At 38.6% G+C, this 18,130-nt stretch overlaps 2 protein-coding genes across 5 annotated transcripts; both read left to right on the top strand.

The window, feature by feature from the left end:
* Positions 1 to 669: 669 nt before the first annotated feature.
* LOC146546411 (E-selectin-like) lies at positions 670 to 5,793 on the top strand. 3 transcript variants are annotated; one of them, XM_085263584.1, is made up of 11 exons: positions 670 to 839; positions 969 to 1,032; positions 1,151 to 1,555; positions 1,726 to 1,830; positions 1,922 to 2,113; positions 2,226 to 2,411; positions 2,534 to 2,722; positions 2,944 to 3,150; positions 3,248 to 3,427; positions 3,540 to 3,669; positions 3,757 to 4,322. In XM_085263584.1, exons 1-11 carry the CDS (start codon positions 837 to 839, stop codon positions 3,806 to 3,808), a joined length of 1,713 nt encoding a protein of 570 aa, XP_085119710.1. In that variant the 5' UTR covers positions 670 to 836; the 3' UTR covers positions 3,809 to 4,322. The 3 variants fall into 3 exon arrangements, with proteins under 3 accessions (XP_085119710.1, XP_085119711.1, XP_085119709.1); XM_085263585.1 differs by lacking the exon at positions 3,757 to 4,322 and adding an exon at positions 5,206 to 5,793 and having other exon boundaries at positions 671 to 839; XM_085263583.1 differs by having other exon boundaries at positions 674 to 839; positions 3,754 to 4,322.
* Positions 5,794 to 8,084: 2,291 nt separating this feature from the next.
* On the top strand, positions 8,085 to 11,835 carry LOC146546410 (E-selectin-like). Of its 2 annotated transcripts, XM_085263581.1 has the most exons (12): positions 8,085 to 8,157; positions 8,287 to 8,365; positions 8,496 to 8,900; positions 9,018 to 9,122; positions 9,214 to 9,405; positions 9,522 to 9,707; positions 9,829 to 10,017; positions 10,101 to 10,286; positions 10,405 to 10,611; positions 10,737 to 10,916; positions 11,023 to 11,152; positions 11,235 to 11,835. In XM_085263581.1, exons 1-12 carry the CDS (start codon positions 8,155 to 8,157, stop codon positions 11,293 to 11,295), a joined length of 1,923 nt encoding a protein of 640 aa, XP_085119707.1. In that variant the 5' UTR covers positions 8,085 to 8,154; the 3' UTR covers positions 11,296 to 11,835. The 2 variants fall into 2 exon arrangements, with proteins under 2 accessions (XP_085119707.1, XP_085119708.1); XM_085263582.1 differs by lacking the exon at positions 10,101 to 10,286 and having other exon boundaries at positions 11,235 to 11,832.
* Positions 11,836 to 18,130: the final 6,295 nt, after the last annotated feature.

Raw genomic sequence — 18,130 nt, 5'->3', positions numbered from 1 at the left:
AATAATTGGTTGATTTAGGTGCAATCTTACTAGCATCAGTATCCCTGGGAAGCTCTTTTTATGCAAAGCAGTGATGACTGTACATGTTTTCCTGCAGATAACCATGGTTAATAGAGTAAGAACAATGACTTCAATAACCACTGCCTGTTGTTTTAACTCAGTCAGTTTAGCTTGACAGATCTTCTCCTCATCAACATTCTCACCCGAATTAATGAGAGGATCACTTAAATGATGTTCACAGGTGCTTTTGAAGCAGGGCTGATGGACTGTGTGGGGCTTTTTGCATGTGTTATTGTTCTCTAAAGCACTCTGAGCAGCATGTTTTGATGGCATCTCAGTGAAGAACACTATATGCAGTGGTTGTGCATATGTTTAAAAATGCAATATTTGCACGTGCAGTGCAGTGTAGTGTGATACTCATATAAGGTAGCACAAAATGTAATACACTAGTAACTAGTAACTTCATGAAAATAGTTTGTAAACCGAAGTAAATACACTTGTTTTCTGCTTATGATAATGATACTGAAAGTAATACTGAAAGAACTTCATACTAATGAAAATAGCAACTGTGTTAATAAATAACAGAATTTCATTTGTTATTTTTCTTTTCTTTTTAACTTTACTTTTGCTTTTCTTTTTATCTCAAAAGGAACAGCCTCTCGTAGAGTGGAGGAGTATAAGAGTCGGGGTGGAGTTTCCACTCAAAAGTCCAATTGTTATGAAAGCTTTCAGGAAACCTGGACCAAGCCAAGCATCATAAAAGCAGGCACTTCAGCGCAAAACCCTCAGAATCACATCGATCTGCACTGAAGTCAAAGGCTAAAGAATCACTTAAAATGGTAAGTGGAAGTTGAATCAGTTTAAATTCCATTCTCTGCACTGCAGATTTATTCAGTTGTATCTTATAGCCTGTGATTGATAGTATACTATTAATGTATGTTAATGCATCTTTCTAACTTATTTTTTAGGAATTGTGCTATGGATTATTTCAGGCACGTGCATCATGGATCCAGTTCACTTTTATCTGCTCAAGTATGTGCAATGCAGACATCATCCCACCTGCAAGTTTTATAGCCTGATAGAAACTTAACATTTTTTGCATTTTTGCAAAAAATTGCATCTAATGTGTATCTCTGTTCTGTATCCTTAGTGCTGTGCATGTGGACTAGTGTTGAGTCCTGGTCTTACGTCTATTCAAACAAATCAATGAAATGGGATGATGCACGTAATTGGTGCAAGGAGAGCTACACAGACATGGTGGCCATCCAGAACCGGGAGGAGATTGAGCATCTTAACAACTGGCTGCCCAAAAAAAAGGGCTACTACTGGATAGGGATCCGTAAGATCAATGATGTCTGGACCTGGGTAGGAACCAACAAAACTCTGACAGAAGAAGCGACAAACTGGGCAAAAGGAGAACCGAACAATGGCAAAACTGGACAAAGTGTAGGAGTCAGTGAGGACTGTGTGGAGATGTACATTAAACGAGACCAAAATCCAGGCACGTGGAATGACGAGAGGTGTATGAAAAAAAAGACTGCTCTGTGCTACACAGGTAAGCAACAGTTTGGGGCTTATATGGTTTATTTTAGCTGCCTTAGATTTGTTATTCTGGTTCATTATTATCAAGGTAATCTACTGATAAAACATTTAGAAATAGTTTATTTGATATATTATTTTTACTATGATTAGCAAGGCTTATAAAAGCATGTCTGTTTTTTCCAGCGGCTTGTAAGATTGACTCCTGTTTGCATGGAGAGTGTGTTGAAACCATCAACAGCCACAAATGTGATTGCTTTGAAGGGTTTTTTGGAGACAAGTGTGACCAAGGTAAGAAAACAAAATGACAGCGTAGTTTAAATACATATTTTAAGTCACATAAAGGATTTGATATCTAACTGTGTGTTTTATTTGTTGTCAGTTGTGCAGTGTAACAAAGGTGAAGTGGTTGTTCCAGATAAAGGACATGTAAATTGCTCTCACAAGTATGGCAGTTTCTCCTATGACTCCTTGTGTCAGTATTCCTGTGAGGAAGGATACAAGCTGAGTGTGCCAGGACCTTTGAGGTGTACTTCCTTAGGAAAATGGTCAGAAAAACCCCCTACATGTGAAAGTGAGTTTAAGTATTAATAGCTTATAATATTGCTACTACTTTTTGGTACTTTTATTATTTACTACACAGTGATGGAGTCATGGACTGATGTTTTTTTTCCTGTTGTCTACAGTGATTCAGTGTGAGAAGATGTCAGAGCCGACACATGGATCCATGAAATGCTCCGATCCTCTGGGCTCATTCAGCTATCAGTCCACCTGTACTTTTACCTGTGATGAAGGTTATGTACTGTCTGGATCTCCATCTCTGCAATGTGAAGCATCAGCAAATTGGAATGGATCCCAGCCATACTGTGTTGGTACGGCCACATGTTTTTACCTTTCATCGTTGTGTAGTTTTTGTTATTTGGGGGATGATTTGCATGATGATTATAATAAAAAGCTTTAATTTAACTCCTTCTGTTGCCTCTCTCTTTTGTAGCTGTTCAGTGCCCTGCGCTGCAAAACTTGACAAATGGCTTTGTCAGCTGTGGAGAAGATGCTGATACGAGGTTCAGCTACAAAAACACCTGCAGCTTCAGTTGTGACCAAGGTTACCATTTAGTGGGAGCCAGTAGAGTGACCTGCACATCAGGAGGTACATGGAATCAGCAGATTCCTCACTGTGAAGGTAAGAGGAACACGAAAAGTATAACCCACCATCTTCTATATCATGAGGACACGTTCAATAAAATACACATGTTTCTGTGTCAGCCATCATTCATCTGAAAGCCTAGTTGTATCACTATTTATTGCAAACACCTTTCACTCATCATAGCAATTTTAACAGTGTCTGTGTTCTTATATGTTACTGATTAATTTTCTTTCTTTCTTTCTTTTTCTTTGTTTTAGCAAAAGGATGTCCTGCTCCAGAGGTCCCAACAAATGGTCAGATAAGCTGCAGCCCTTCTCTGTCTTCATTTCTTAGTCATGACACACCCCATCCACTTGGCATGGTTTGTCATTTTACATGTGATGAAGGACATGAGCTGCAAAGTGCACACAGCATGGAGTGTACACATCCAGGCCAATGGACCTCCAGATCACCAACCTGCACAGGTACATGTGAACCCATTTTACCTGGATTACTTGTTGTTCACAACTTCATTTGTATGTTAATGACATGAAAGTGACATCTTCCTGTCCTTTACAACAGTTGTTCGATGCCCGCTGCTTGAGGCTCCTAAAAACGGTCACATCAATTGTTCCAGCACTGAGTCAGTTTACAACTGTCAGTGCTCCTTCACCTGTGACCAAGGCTACTCATTAGAAGGACCTGAGCTGCTGACATGTGGTCATCATGGTAACTGGACTGCAGAGAAACCCACCTGTCAAGGTAAATAAGCAACAACAGAACAAGGGGAACAAGAAGTTAAAATGCATAAACTTAACATAACAAGTTTCAGTTCAAAGTTTGACGCTATTCACATTTCACCGTGTTTCCACAGCTCCTGCTCCAATTACTGCAGTTACTGCTGGTGTGGCAACAGGGGGCACTGCCTTGTTATCTGGTGTGTCTATGGCTATGTGGGTCTTGAAAAAAATGAAGAAGAATGTAACCAAATTCGACCTGAGCAGGTTAGAGAAGGATTAACCATTTTTATTTTCTTTATTTTTAAGTTTATTGAAATTTCAGTGCTAATCTTCTCTCTTTTATTACAGCAGCACTGAGTCTCCCTCACAGAGCTACAAAAACAGCATTGACAGCCTAATATAGAAATCTCTGATATTCTTAATAAACAAATATGAATACTGTAAATTTTTACCACATTATTGCACAACATATTATTTGCACTAGTATAACACTCTAATAAGGCAAAGCCAATGTAAGAAAAAGAGCTTATTTAGACACATCCACTGAATCATTGTATCCCTTTGTAAACTGTAAAAAGATCTGTGATCGCTCTGAAATGTTGTTTCAACATGTATTTCCTCCCAGTGGGAATTTTATATTGAACATATTGTTCTACAACTTCATGAAAATGCTGGGAAAATGTGGCTATTCCTGTTACTTTAAACGTCACATAACATGTAAGCTGCCATTTCCCTGCATACCTGTGAATTCTTTTTAGTATTTATGTGGTATTTATTTTCTAAAAGAAAATTGTGGTGAATGTTTATTCAGGTGTTTGCTTGTACAAAGCTATATTTTTATTTTTATTTACTGAGCCACTGTAACTGTAATGTTCTCATGTACACACAAAACAAATAAATATTGTTTAAAAAAATTAGATTTTGGCACTTCCATGTTTTGTTATAATGACCAATAAAAATATTCCATTAGTTTTGTCACCACAATGATAGAAATGCTTAGCCGAGCAGGGTCTGAAGCCGTCTGCTTTCATAACTTGGCTCATCAATTCTGCACGACATGCACCGACTCTCACAGTTTTAGCAATAACCTTCTGCCACCATGACTTTTTTTAGAGGTTGAGAAAGAACCTCTTTTGAAAGCTGCCTGGACCTTTTGTCTCTCCAGCAACCTTTCCATCATAAAGGACATGACAAAGCAGAATAAAATTGAAAAGTGAGAGGTAGGAAGGAAAAGCTATATTTCTGGGTATTCTATCCATTGTTTTAATTGAGTGTCATTTGTGCAAGCACTTTCGTGGGACAGGAAAGGGTCAGATATCTTACATAAGGCTGAATATGACAACATGTTGTGAACATCGAGTTATTCTATGCTAAGGCTGCCCTGAATGTAAAAATGAGAGCTTACAAAAACCTGGCAATGACCCTTAGATGCACTGAATGGACGCACAATTATTTTTACTGCTGCAGCACTTTCTTATCTTATGTTTGGGTTGATCAGATAAGCAAAGATTTAACTTCAGCAGCAGCTTCTGTCAAACAACATAACATCTGAGTAAATGAGACATTTTCTCATCAGTCATTTTTAATGATAATAAGCATCATAATGGATGTAAATATATCCACCTTTCACCTTGGGTAGGCAACAGATTAATAATATAGGATTAAGGTTGATATAAATTATTGATATTATCTTTGGGTTTTAGATTTGATGCTAGCAAAATGTGTGACTGATGTCATGGAACATGCAACACTGTTACATGTTATAATCATCACACTATGAATTATTCTGAATGTTTTCAGATAATTCTTTGGATGAGACTACTGTCTGCGGGATGCATCACGACTCCAGCAAGACAATGACCTGGACCCAGGCCAGACAGTGGTGCCAGGCCAGATTCACAGACATGATGTTGAAACCAAGAGGAGGATGACTGTCTGGTCTCTATCCTGCTGCAAAGGATATTTTCTCCCTGTATTTCTGGATTCCACTCCCCAAAAAACACAAGAGTGAAATTTGGACACAGTTTGAGAATAACAGCATACGGATCGGTAATGATTCATCAGCAACAAATGAGCCAAATAGCCGCAGTGTTTTTTGTTTTTTTTGTAAACTAACTCAGGACGAAACTGAGGAGAATGGAATGATGGGAAATGCAGCAATTTAACATCAAGTGGTGAAGATTATTTTAAAGTTTGATATTTCCTATACAAAATTTTGCACCATTTTAAATCCTGTTCTTATTTTGTTGATTTAGAAATATTTTAAATTGTCATATGATTGTCATAATATCACTTTCATTGAACATTTATATTTGTATAATTATTTGTCACATCTTTAACTGCTGTAACTATTAAATTTACCAACTTTGGGATTTATTAAGAATATCATATCTTCTCCTGAACTTGATTCATTTGTATGCAGCTTGGCAAAGGATAAGGCTGTTATCTGAAAAAAGGAATAACAGGAAATATTATTTTGGTATTAATAACAAGCATTTTAATCATGCTTTGTTTGGGGGAGGGGGGGGGGGTGTTCATAATTACACAGGTTGAAAAAAAAGCCAAACAGGTGAGCAGATGGCTATTAGAATGGGCAAAGAATAGCAAGTCAAAGTTATTAGTAATTTATTATTAGTAAAGGACAGTATAAACTGAGGAAACTACCACAGTTAGTTAAGTCAGGTCATCCTGGCATATTTATACATCCTTATACACACTTTCAGATGTCTGAATGTTTTTAAAATATTTCTTTCCACACAACATGCTCTACATATTTCAATAACTTGTACTTTTCATCATTATTTTGTTTGTTTGTTTTTTACATAATTTTAACATACCTGAATACCCATGCAGGGCTGATGAGTGAATACAAATTCTCCTCATTGAACTTATGCATTCACTTCATTTAAAGATAATGATAAATAATTCTGACTAAGGCTGACGGTTCAGTGCTGTTAGGGTTTTTTTTTTATATCTCTGGTAAACTGATTCTACTTCTAGTGACTCAGTATGAGATATTATTACCACTGACTAGAACAGCAATACTATTGCTAAGAGATTCAGTGCAAGTTTATGGCAAAACAGGTCCAGAATAATCCATAGCTCTATTTACTCTTCACAAGAAAGAAATGTGAGCATGAAAAGTAAGTTTTAAAATTCTTGTACCTGACAATTTCCCTGTAACCAAAGGCCTCCACAGTCACCGGTTCTCAACTCAAAAGAGCACATTTTAGAGAGAGTTACATCATGGATGTGCAGCTGACAAGTCTCCAGCAACTGGGTGATGACATCATGTTGATATGGACAAAGATTTTGGAGGAATGTCACATTTGACCTATTGCATAAATTTAACTTTATAATTGTGTAGGTTTAAAGTCAGGATGTGATCCTTTACTATACTCTCACATGAAATGAGTCACAAGGACTTACTGTGTATGCATGTGTCTGTGTGGGGGTGTGCGTATATGAGTGAAAGCCTTCCTGAAAGGAAGCTTTGGCCAAAATGATAACACAAAATTTACCAGTGGCTCAATTCCAGAAGGATAAATAATGTCCTTTATCTTTTTATGAATAAGTGTAAATGTAGTGACAATAATGAGTAACTAAAGACAGATAAGACGATATTACTCATCCTTATTTATAGAAACAGATACGACATATTCAAAACAGTAAGGAACAACGCAGGACTACTCTGATAATTCATTCTGAATAACTCTGACTTTTCTAACACGATAGGTAACTCTTTGAGAGATGAATTATTACAACTTATTCATTATGAATAATATTTATTTTTCTCCTCACATTATTCATTCCTGTTTTATCTAAATGGCATAAACCAGTATCTATGCAACAGTTACAAATATTCTATCTGTGGTTCATCTTTATGTTCACCACAAATAAATAAATAAATACATCAGTTGTAATACATTGTAAAAAACAAAACAAAAAAACATCACAAATAACAACATTTGATGTTTTCCCAGTCTCCCAGTCTGCTCCCCGGTACCTCATAATATCCACCCATTTATAATTAGATTATTACTAATATGTCCCTCGCTTGTTCATGACAAACTTCGGTGTCTTTGTTTAACCTGAAAAGGATTACAAATATTTTTATAAACCTGAGCCAAAGACCTGACCTTATTCTCTAATGAATATATTTTCCCTGTTTTTTAATCATGCAAACCATTTCCACGTCAAGATCAATGCTCTACTCACTGTTTCCATCCCTATGGGTCTAAAGGTTTCCTCTCGGTGGAGCTGACCCAGATCCAAACTGTTTTGGCAAGCACACTGAAAATCATCATCCTCTGTTTCAACATAAGACAACAGAAAACCAACAGTTTTATAAACTGATATTTCAGATTCTGATTCCGTAGGACCAGACAATGTGTGAACACAGCTGGCAGCCAGTGTTGCAGCATATAAAGTTATCAATACTTATATTGATTGAATTTATTTGAATTTGTTTAAGTTAATATCATTTAATGCTTTTTTGATGATGACAGACAATAGAAGTTTTCTTTTTGTCTTTTTTCTTTCTTGTGGGAAATGATCCTGAAGCCTTCTGTGGAATTCAGCATTGGGAAATGTTGCGGGAAATTCCGCTGAAAGGCTTCCTGTAGGAGGATGGAGTCATATATAAGAGGAGGCAATCCAGTGGATCACACTCAGAATCATTTTATCCTTAAATATACTGAGGCGGAAGGATCAACAATCTTCTGTAGGCTATCAGGCATATTAGTTAACATGGTGAGTAGAAGGGTTAGTAATTTAAATATCAATCTTTTCAGAGAACATTATTTCACTTTTATCTTATATTTAATGATGATAGCATGCTGTAAATGTATTTTAACTTGTTTTGTGATTTTATTTTCATAGGATTCCTGCTTTGGACTACTTAAGACCTGGGGATATAAGAGCTCTGCTTCATGGATGAATTTCACCTTCATTTGCTTAGGTAAAGAATTTTGATGCAAGCAGAAACATCAGTGTAACTCTTGCAAGTTTTACAACCAAAGAGAAATTCTTAAAATCCATCCTTTCTGCCACATATGCATCTAATGTGTATCTCTGTTCTCTGTCCTTAGTGCTGTGCATGTGGACTAGTGTAGAGTCCTGGTCTTATTTCTATTCAAACAACACAATGACATGGGAAAATGCACGAAGCTGGTGCCAGGAGCACTACACAGACATGGTGGCCATCCAGAACCAGGAAGAGATTGAGCATCTTAACAACTGGCTGCCCAAGAAAAAAGGCTACTACTGGATTGGAATCCGTAAGATCAATAATGTCTGGACCTGGGTAGGAACCAACAAGCCTCTGACAGAGGAAGCAACCAACTGGGCAAAAGGAGAACCGAACAATGGCGAGAGAGAAATAAATTCAAAGATCAGTGAGGATTGTGTGGAGATGTACATTAAAAGAGACAAAGAACCAGGCAAGTGGAATGACGAGAGATGTACAAAATCAAAGACTGCTCTGTGCTACACAGGTGAGCAAAATTTTGGGACTAACATACTAGAGCAGATTAAAAAATTAAGATTAATTATGTGACACATTATTTTACTATAATAGGTAAAATTTCTAAAAGCATGTCTGTTTTTTCCAGCGGCTTGTAAGAATAACTCCTGTTTGCATGGAGAGTGTGTTGAAACCATCAACAGCCACAAATGTGATTGCTTTGAAGGGTTTTTTGGAGACAAGTGTGACCAAGGTAAGAAAACAAAATGACAGCGTAGTTTAAATACATATTTTAAGTCACATAAAGGATTTGATATCTAACTGTGTGTTTTATTTGTTGTCAGTTGTGCAGTGTAACAAAGGTGAAGTGGTTGTTCCAGATAAAGGACATGTAAATTGCTCTCACAACTATGGCAGTTTCTCCTATGACTCCTTGTGTCAGTATTCCTGTGAGGAAGGATACAAGCTGAGTGTGCAGACTCCTCTGAGGTGCACGGGGTCAGGAAAATGGTCAGAAAAAACCCCTACATGTGAAAGTGAGTTTAAGTGCTAATAGCTCGTAATATTGCTACTTTTTTTTTTGTAATTATATTATTATTTACTACACAGTGATGGAGTCGTGGACTGATGTTTTTTTTCCTGTTGTCTACAGTGATTCAGTGTGAGAAGATGTCAGAGCCGACGCATGGATCCATGAAATGCTCCGATCCTCTGGGCTCATTCAGCTATCAGTCCACCTGTACTTTTACCTGTGATGAAGGTTATGTACTGTCTGGATCTTCATCTCTGCAATGTGAAGCATCAGCAAATTGGAATGGATCCCAGCCATACTGTGTTGGTACGGCCACATGTTTTTACCTTTCATCGTTGTGTAGTTTTTGTTATTTGGAGGATGATTTGCATGATGATTAAAATAAAAGCTTTAATTTAACTCCTTCTGTTGCCTCTCTCTTTTGTAGCTGTTCAGTGCCCTGCGCTGCAAAACTTGACAAATGGCTTTGTCAGCTGTGGAGAAGATGCTGATACGAGGTTCAGCTACAAAAACACCTGCAGCTTCAGTTGTGACCAAGGTTACCATTTAGTGGGAGCCAGTAGAGTGACCTGCACATCAGGAGGTACATGGAATCAGCAGATTCCTCACTGTGAAGGTAAGAGGAACACGAAAAGTATAACCCACCATCTTCTATATCATGAGGACACGTTCAATAAAATACACATGTTTCTGTGTCAGCCATCCTTTGCCAGAATCCAGAGAGAGAAGCTCCCCTCATCATGCAGTGCAGTGAATGTGAGACTGAACTGCGACCAAACTCCACCTGCAGCTTCAGCTGTGAAGAAGGTTTTGAACTGCAGGGAGCAAACACCATCAAGTGTTCTGAGGACGGACAGTGGAATGAAAACATACCTACATGCAAAGGTCTGAAAGACTAATTATATCAATATTTACTACAAACAGTGTTACTCCAGTTTTTTTCTTGGATTGATTATGTCATGACATATTAGTAATATTTTACTCTTTTGTTTCCCTTTTGTAGCAAAAGGATGTCCTGCTCCAGAGGTCCCAACAAATGGTCAGATAAGCTGCAGCCCTTCTCTGTCTTCATTTCTTAGTCATGACACACCCCATCCACTTGGCATGGTTTGTCATTTTACATGTGATGAAGGACATGAGCTGCAAGGTGCACACAGCATGGAGTGTACACATCCAGGCCAATGGACCTCCAGATCACCAACCTGCACAGGTACATGTGAACCCATTTTACCTGGATTACTTGTTGTTCAAAACGTCATTTGCATGTTCAGAATCTTACGAGCACAGGTGAGATCACTTTTTCAATATGCAATATCTTCCTTTCTTTTACAACAGCTGTTACATGTTTGTTGCTTGAGGCTCCTGAAAACGGTCACATCAGTTGTTCCAGTACTGAGTCAGTTTACAACTCTCAGTGCTCCTTCACCTGTGACCAAGGCTACTCATTAGAAGGACCTGAGCTGCTGACATGTGGTCATCATGGCAACTGGACTGCAGAGAAACCCACCTGTCAAGGTAAATGAGCAACAACAGATCAAATGGTACACAAAATGTAAATGTGCACACTTACAAATCTCTGTTCAAAAGTTCACATTATTCACGTTTTACAATGTTTCCACAGCTCCTGCTCCAGTAGCTGCAGTTACCGTTGGTGTGGCAACAGGGGGCACTGCCTTGTTATTTGGTGTGTCTATGGCTTTGTGGCTCTTGAAAAAAATGAAGAAGAAAGCTGACGCATATGAACTGAGCAGGTAAGAGAAGGATTCACCTCTTTGTTTCCTTCATCTTTCTTTTGAAGTTTGTTGTCTTATCCTCTCCTCTCTTTTTTCACAGCAACTCTGACATAGAGTCTTCCCCACAGAGCTACAAAAACAGCACCGACAGCCTAATATAGAAGACACTTCTCTTCCTCTAAGGCAGCTACAGACAGCTGTATATTTCTCCACAGAAATGCAAAAAGTACATATCATATACACTAGCATAACAGATGGGAAAAAAACAGCCATACTAAATGTGACAAGGAGTGACATAATGTGACATTTGAATTTTCCTGAAACTTTTAAAAGATCTGCAATTGCTCTGAAATGTTGTTACAACATGTATATCCTCCAGAATGGAATTTCATATTGAACATATTGTTCTACAACTTCATGAAAATGCTGGAAAGGTGGCACGATTCATGTCACCATAAATGTTACATAACGTTATGTGTGAATTGTCATTTAGCTGCACAAATGTGAATAATTTGATATGTATTTATTTACTATTTATTTTAGAATAGGATAGTTCGAATTGAATTTTTATTTTATTGTTTTTATGTGTAAAGTTGTGTTTTCTTTTACCTTCACTGTTTTTTTATACTATGAAATTTTACAGTTGATGTTTTATGAAATTCTGGAATATATGCAAACCTAATAAACCTTTTTGGAAAAAATATGAAGACAAATGTCTTTGTTTGCTGTTGGCACATTCACTTTTCTTCATCAGGACTAATAATAACAGTTCAGCTGTGTCACCACATTGCTGTAAATGCGTAGCCAAGCAGGATCTATTCCAGGCTCATGTGGAACCAGAATTTAAGCTTGACTCATCAGTTCTGCCCATCATCAACCTGATCTTGCAGTTTCACAATGACCTTCTGCCACCGTGTGTTTTTTTTTAAGGGCTAAACAAGAATGTCTTTTGAAAATGCTCAGACCTCTCTCTTCTCCCTCATGAAGGTCATTAGCAGTTATTCAAGGAAGGAAGAACTGTATTCCTGTGTATTTCATTTCCTCATTGCTCATTGTTTGTTTTAATAAACTGATTGTTATCTGTGAAAGCACTTTAGTGGTACAGGAAAAGGACCTAATGTCTTACATAAGGCTGAAGGTGACAACATCCACTTATTGTATGATAAAAAAAAGGGAAACTTACAAAAGCCTGACACTGATTTTTAATTGTGTTTAAAAAACACACTTATTTTACTGCTGTAACACCTTTTTTGTTTATATTTGAGTTGATTAGAAAAGCAAATGTTTAACTGAAGTAGCAGCTTGTGTTTACAGGTTCACAGAGCATTTTATGGTGTTATTATAAAAATAAGTCAGGATTTTCTTATTCAGTCCTTTTCATCATGATCTTCATTGTTACTTATGAGAAGTACTGTTAGTCTTAACTATTGTTGTTATTTTTTTCTGGTGCAGATGACAGATAATAACAGCACGTGGATCAGTAACAATTCAAGGGCCCTGTATGAATCAAATAATATCCACTCTACAGATATGTGTGTGGAGATGTACACTAACTCAGGAAAAAATAGAAGGAAGTTGAATGATAGAAGTGTATCACAATTTTTGTTGCATAGATTAGTAGTTTTACCTTGTAAAATATTCATTCTGTTATTTATTTCATTAAGTTTTTTTTATATGCTTGTATATTTGTTTATATCTTATTTTACTGATCTATACATCATTCCACCATTTTTATTTTTGTGTTTAACTATTGTGACAGAGCAATTTCCCAAAGTAAATTTGATGGGATAAACTCAATAAATCTTATCCTAAAACTAATGATTTTATATCAGTCATCAAGGAAAAAGACACAGTCTTCTGTACAAAGAAAAACAAGAATCTGTGTGAGTTTTGAAGTGATAAGTGACCTTTTATTGGTGAGCTTTTTCTTAAAACCCAGTGTAATGCAACATCATGTGAAGATGGGAGATGCCAGGAGACTATCAACAATATAACTGTGAACATGGTTTTGAGAGAGAAAGGTGCCAAACGTGAGCAGTTTAGTATTGAAATTGGCAAAGAGCTGCCATTCAAAGTCAGGACAGGTGCTCCACACTCGCGGGGTCTCAGCCGTTCCTCACACTCCGGTCACGCTCTCAGCTCACGCTAAATCTTCCAATAAGCAGGGAAAAGGAAGGGTCCAAGAATCTGAAGCCAGGAAGGGAAGCAATCACTGAAGGTACATGATATCGGACAGGAATCTATAAGCCGGGATTCTCACTAACGTGGTAATTCAATATTCCAGCGAGGAATATTTTTTCCTCTGCCGCATCGATCCTGCTTCCAGTGAATCATTATAAGTTATTAGCATGAACAGGGCTCGTCGTAGTACTGTTACAGTTATCACATTGTCAGAGCTCTGATGACAATACGTGGATTGGCAGTATCGCCTCTCAGTAGGAAGGTTCCTATTTAGAATCCTAGTTGGGACCTTTATGTGTGGATTGTGCATGTTCTTCCTGTGCTTGTGTGGGTTTCCTTCCACAGTCCGAAGAAATACTAGTCAGATGAAGTGGTGATTCTACACTCCTTCATAAGTAAAAATGTATAGATTAAAGTATGAACCTATTATTAGATGTTGCTGCTGGTATAAAGCGCTTTGAGAGGTCAGTGTGACTAGAAAAACGCTATACAAATACTTTGAAATCTGTTATTTTTATATTAGAAACCTGTTCAATTATATTACATTAAATTATGCATAACCCATTTGTGCCCTTAGCTGTGTAATGCCTTTCTCTGGATCAGTCAGAAAATGGATACCATAGCTGCTCAGAAGGTAAATCAGACATTCAACACAACCTGTCGGGTTAAGCGTAACCCTGGCTTTCTCATGATTGGTTCACCAGCTGTCATTTGTAGACACACAGAGGTCTGAAGTGGCCCAAGACATACTTGTGCATGTAATTTCATAAAATTGTGTAAATGTTTGTAAAATGTTGTTGGAAAGCAAGTTAAATATGAAGGCTGACAATTGGATCGTGTTTTTTCTTCATTCTAGGTTATTACGATCAGCAATACTAGTGTCATGCTACTGTCACTGCATGTTGGGTTTTTTTTGTTTGGTTTTTCTCCCCTTAGACTATAAACAGACTCTATTAGCTGCAGTCGAGTGTGGAGCTATTTTTACCTTCTGCTGCATCTGTTTTTGCTACATAAAACATAAACATACTCAGTTTTTCTCAAGTATATGTTATAGAAGTAAGAGAGCATATGAAATCTCATTGCAACACCCCTCAAAAGTGATAATATCTCTGTTTGTTTCTCACGAGAAAGAAACTTACCCAAGTAAGGTCAGTGTTGAAATTATGCGTTGCTGCTCCACCCTTCCACACAGCCTTTGCCAACCTAGCAATAAAAAAAAGAAATTCAAAGAATGAACAAAAAAGAAAATGCTGAGAGCTTTCTTTTTGTTTTTCATGTTATTCACAGGCTGCCTGAAGAAGCCAGTCCATCATGTGATACACAACTATAAACAACAAGTCTTATTTAGAACAGTTGTACAGTTACTAATATTAATTACAATGCAGTGGTAACAGGTAGATTCAAACATGCTCTGGATGCTGTTTTAAATATCAGTAAGTTAAAGTTTTTGTTTAATATGTTGTTAATACTATGCACACGTGGTGTGGTGGTTAGCACTGTTGCGCTGATCCTGAGTTAAATTCCACCATCAGGCCGGGATCTTTCTTTGTAGAGTTTGCATGGTCTGTCCGTGTTCATGTGTGGGTACTGCGACATGCAGTTAGTGGGGATCGGTTAAATGGAAACTCTAAATTGCCCATAGTTGTGAATGTGAGTGCAAATAGTTGCCCTAAGATAGGTGGGATAGGCCCCAGCCCTCCCCCAAGGGACCCTAAAAGGATAAGCAGAAGATATATGTGTGTGTGTGTGTGTGTGTGTTAATAATGTCTTTTTAAAGGCTTTGTACTTCATATGTTTTTAGCTTACTACCGACTCAGTGGATTTAAATATATTATCTCCCCCTGCTGGTTGCTGGTATTGTATTTTTATACACATTAGAGGCAGCCTCAAAGACGTCCTTGGAACCTTTGTGTTAACATATGGAAAAATCACAGTTTGTTTTTATTATTTTAATCAGAATCAGAACACTTATTAATCCCTGAGGAAATTATATGGTTACAAGATAATAACAGTAACAGACTTAACTAAATTAAATAATATATTACAAACTTTACAAAACTCCAATGAAAGTGTCCTTCCATGTTCAGGAACCACACTCAACAGCGTTTCTGCACAGCCACTATACATTAGTTACCTTTTGATCTGGATTTTGCATTGAATTCTTTTCTAGCCACTTAGATGCTCTGAGGTTATGCAGTCTTTTATCGTTTTTTTTAAGTAAGGTAATTAGATATAAGGCATTCAGTGAGTGCACAATTGCCAGTAATAAGTTGGACTCACTATTGATGGATGTTGGGCATGAGTGCTCTGCCAGGGCTACCCTTTGTATTTTTAGTATTTATTTATTTATTGTCATTGTCAAGAACAATGAAATTGCGTTTGGGGCTTCCATACAACCCAAAAAAAAAGAAGAAAATAATAAATACCCCTTAAAACCCAAGTGTACATATTTAACCCAGTGTGACTCCAATGCAATAAGACAATCCTTAGCAATAATGTTCGTAGAAATTCAGACAAAGACCTGAGAAACATGACAAAATACAACAATGCAACACATTCAATATTATTGTACTGTGAGATATGATATCAGATATGATAGTTATCTATTTAAGAAAGAGGGGGGGGGGGGGGCAGGAGGGGGAAGAGAATAAAGATATGATGCACCAATGCAGACCAGTTCATTGCTATTAAGAAGTTGGATATGGTTATTGTCCGTGAGAGGGGGGCAGAGAGTTCAGGAGCCTCACAGCCTGTGGATACAGGCTGTTGGCCAGTCTGGATGTTCTGGCCTGTATAGACCTGTACCTTCTCCCTGAGGGCAGCAGATGGAAAAGGTGGCGCGCAGGGTGATGTTGGTCCCGCAGGATACTGTGCACCCTCCTCAGACAGCGAGTGGGGAAGATATTACTGATCTCTGGCAGACTTGTTCCAATAATTCTGCCAGCTTCTTTCACCACCCGCTGGAGTGCTTGCTGATCGGCCTTGGTGCAGCTGGGGAACCACACTAGAAATCCATACGTCAGAACGCTGCTGATGGCACAGTTGTAGAAGTTCAACATCAGAGATCTGGGAATGTGTGCGCTCCGCAGTCTCCTCAGGTAGTAGAGGCACTGTTGGGCCTTCCGTACAACTGAGGTGATATGGTTGCCCCAGGACAGGTCCTCGGTCACAGTTACCCCCAAGAATTTAAAACTGCTCACCCTCTCCACCGCCTCACTGCCAATGAAGAGAGGCAGATGGTTGTTATGACCCCTCTTCCGGAGATCTACAATGATCTCCTTGGTCTTTTTGGTGTTTAAGACCAAGTTATTGTCGTGGCACCATGACTCTAGTTGTTGCACCTCTGTCCTATAGTTTGTCTCATCATTGTTGGATATAAGTCCGAGCACTGTAGTGTCATCTGCAAACTTAACAATGAGATTGGACGCGCAGGAGGAAATACAGTCATGGGTGAAGAGAGTGTATAGCAGAGGGCTCAGAACACACCCCTGAGGGGCACCGGTGTTGACCACAAGGGTGGAAGAGGTGTTCTTACCCACTCTGACACTCTGTCTACGGTTAGTGAGGAAGTCCACAATCCAGTTGCACAGAGAGGAGTTAAGTCCCAGTTGGTGGAGTTTGGGACGGAGTTTGTATGGCCGGATGGTATTAAAAGCCGAGCTGTAGTCTACAAAGAGGAGCCGTGCATAGGTGTTCCTGTGTTCCAAGTGCTTCAGTAATGTGTGCAGCACTGTGGCGATCGCATCCTCGGTTGACCGGTTCTCCCTGTATGCAAACTGGTGCGAGTCCAGGGATGGTGGAAAAGCAGCTCTGATGTGTTTAATGACCAGTCTCTCCAGGCATTTGGTGGGAATGGGGGTGAGTGCCACAGGTCTGAAATCGTTCAGACATGTGACATTTGACTGTTTTGGGATGGGAACGATGGTTGCTGCTTTGAAACAGGATGGTACCAGTGAACAGGACAACGAGGTGTTATATATAGAGGTGAAGACGTCCGCCAGGTCCGCAGCACAGTCTTTTAGCACCCGGCCCAGCACTCCATCCGGCCCGGCCGCCTTCCTGGTGTTAATACTCCGGAACACACGCCTCAGCTCATGAGTGCTCAGGACCGGAGCAGGGTCGGTTGAGGGGAGAGGGGACAGGACAGGGTCGGTGTTCTCCCTATCAAAACGGGCATAAAAGAGATTTAGATCCTCAGCCAGAGTAGAACTGTCGGCTGAGGGTGATGGTGTTCTTCTTGTCCCCTTTGTTTTTGATTCATAATTTTTCTGGACAGAATTTCTCGGTGCAGACTTAAGGGTTCCACCCAGGTGGCCTCAGAATTTCATCTCTGCTTTTTGTGGTTGGTGTGGCCCTGTTGGTTTCATCCAGCTTGGGCTGGAGAAGTTCACATCCAATTGTTAAACAATGAGAATGAGCATCAAAGTCTGAGGCCATGGTCCTTAGCAGCAGTAGTCACATCGACATACCACACTGTATGAGTGTACTTTTTTCTCTCTCTTTTTTCTTCAGACTCTAAACAGCTTCTCTACCATCTTCTGACAAAGTCAGTTACTTTCTCAATTATGTGTTGAAGAAATAAAATAAATAAAATGAAATCTTATTGCAGTATACCTCAAAAGAAATCAACTTCTTTGTTTTTTTTTCTCCAGGGAAAGAAACTTACCAAAGTAAGGTCAGTGTTGAAATGAGGCGTTTGTCCTGAGCTACTCCACCCTTTCACACAGTCTTTGCTGTACATTTAAATAATTTTACAAAATGTTCAGTGAGTTGTTTTGTCTTCACCAGAGCACCTAAAAATGCAAATCTATCAAC

This window comes from Mchenga conophoros, linkage group LG23 (assembly GCF_057382185.1).
Source record: "Mchenga conophoros isolate Kocher_MC1m ecotype Shallow Benthic linkage group LG23, M_conophoros_male_GT1.1, whole genome shotgun sequence".
Lineage (NCBI taxonomy): Eukaryota > Metazoa > Chordata > Actinopteri > Cichliformes > Cichlidae > Mchenga > Mchenga conophoros.
The sequence above is the reverse complement of the archived record's forward strand: the minus strand, read 5'-3'. Positions and strand labels throughout refer to the sequence as shown.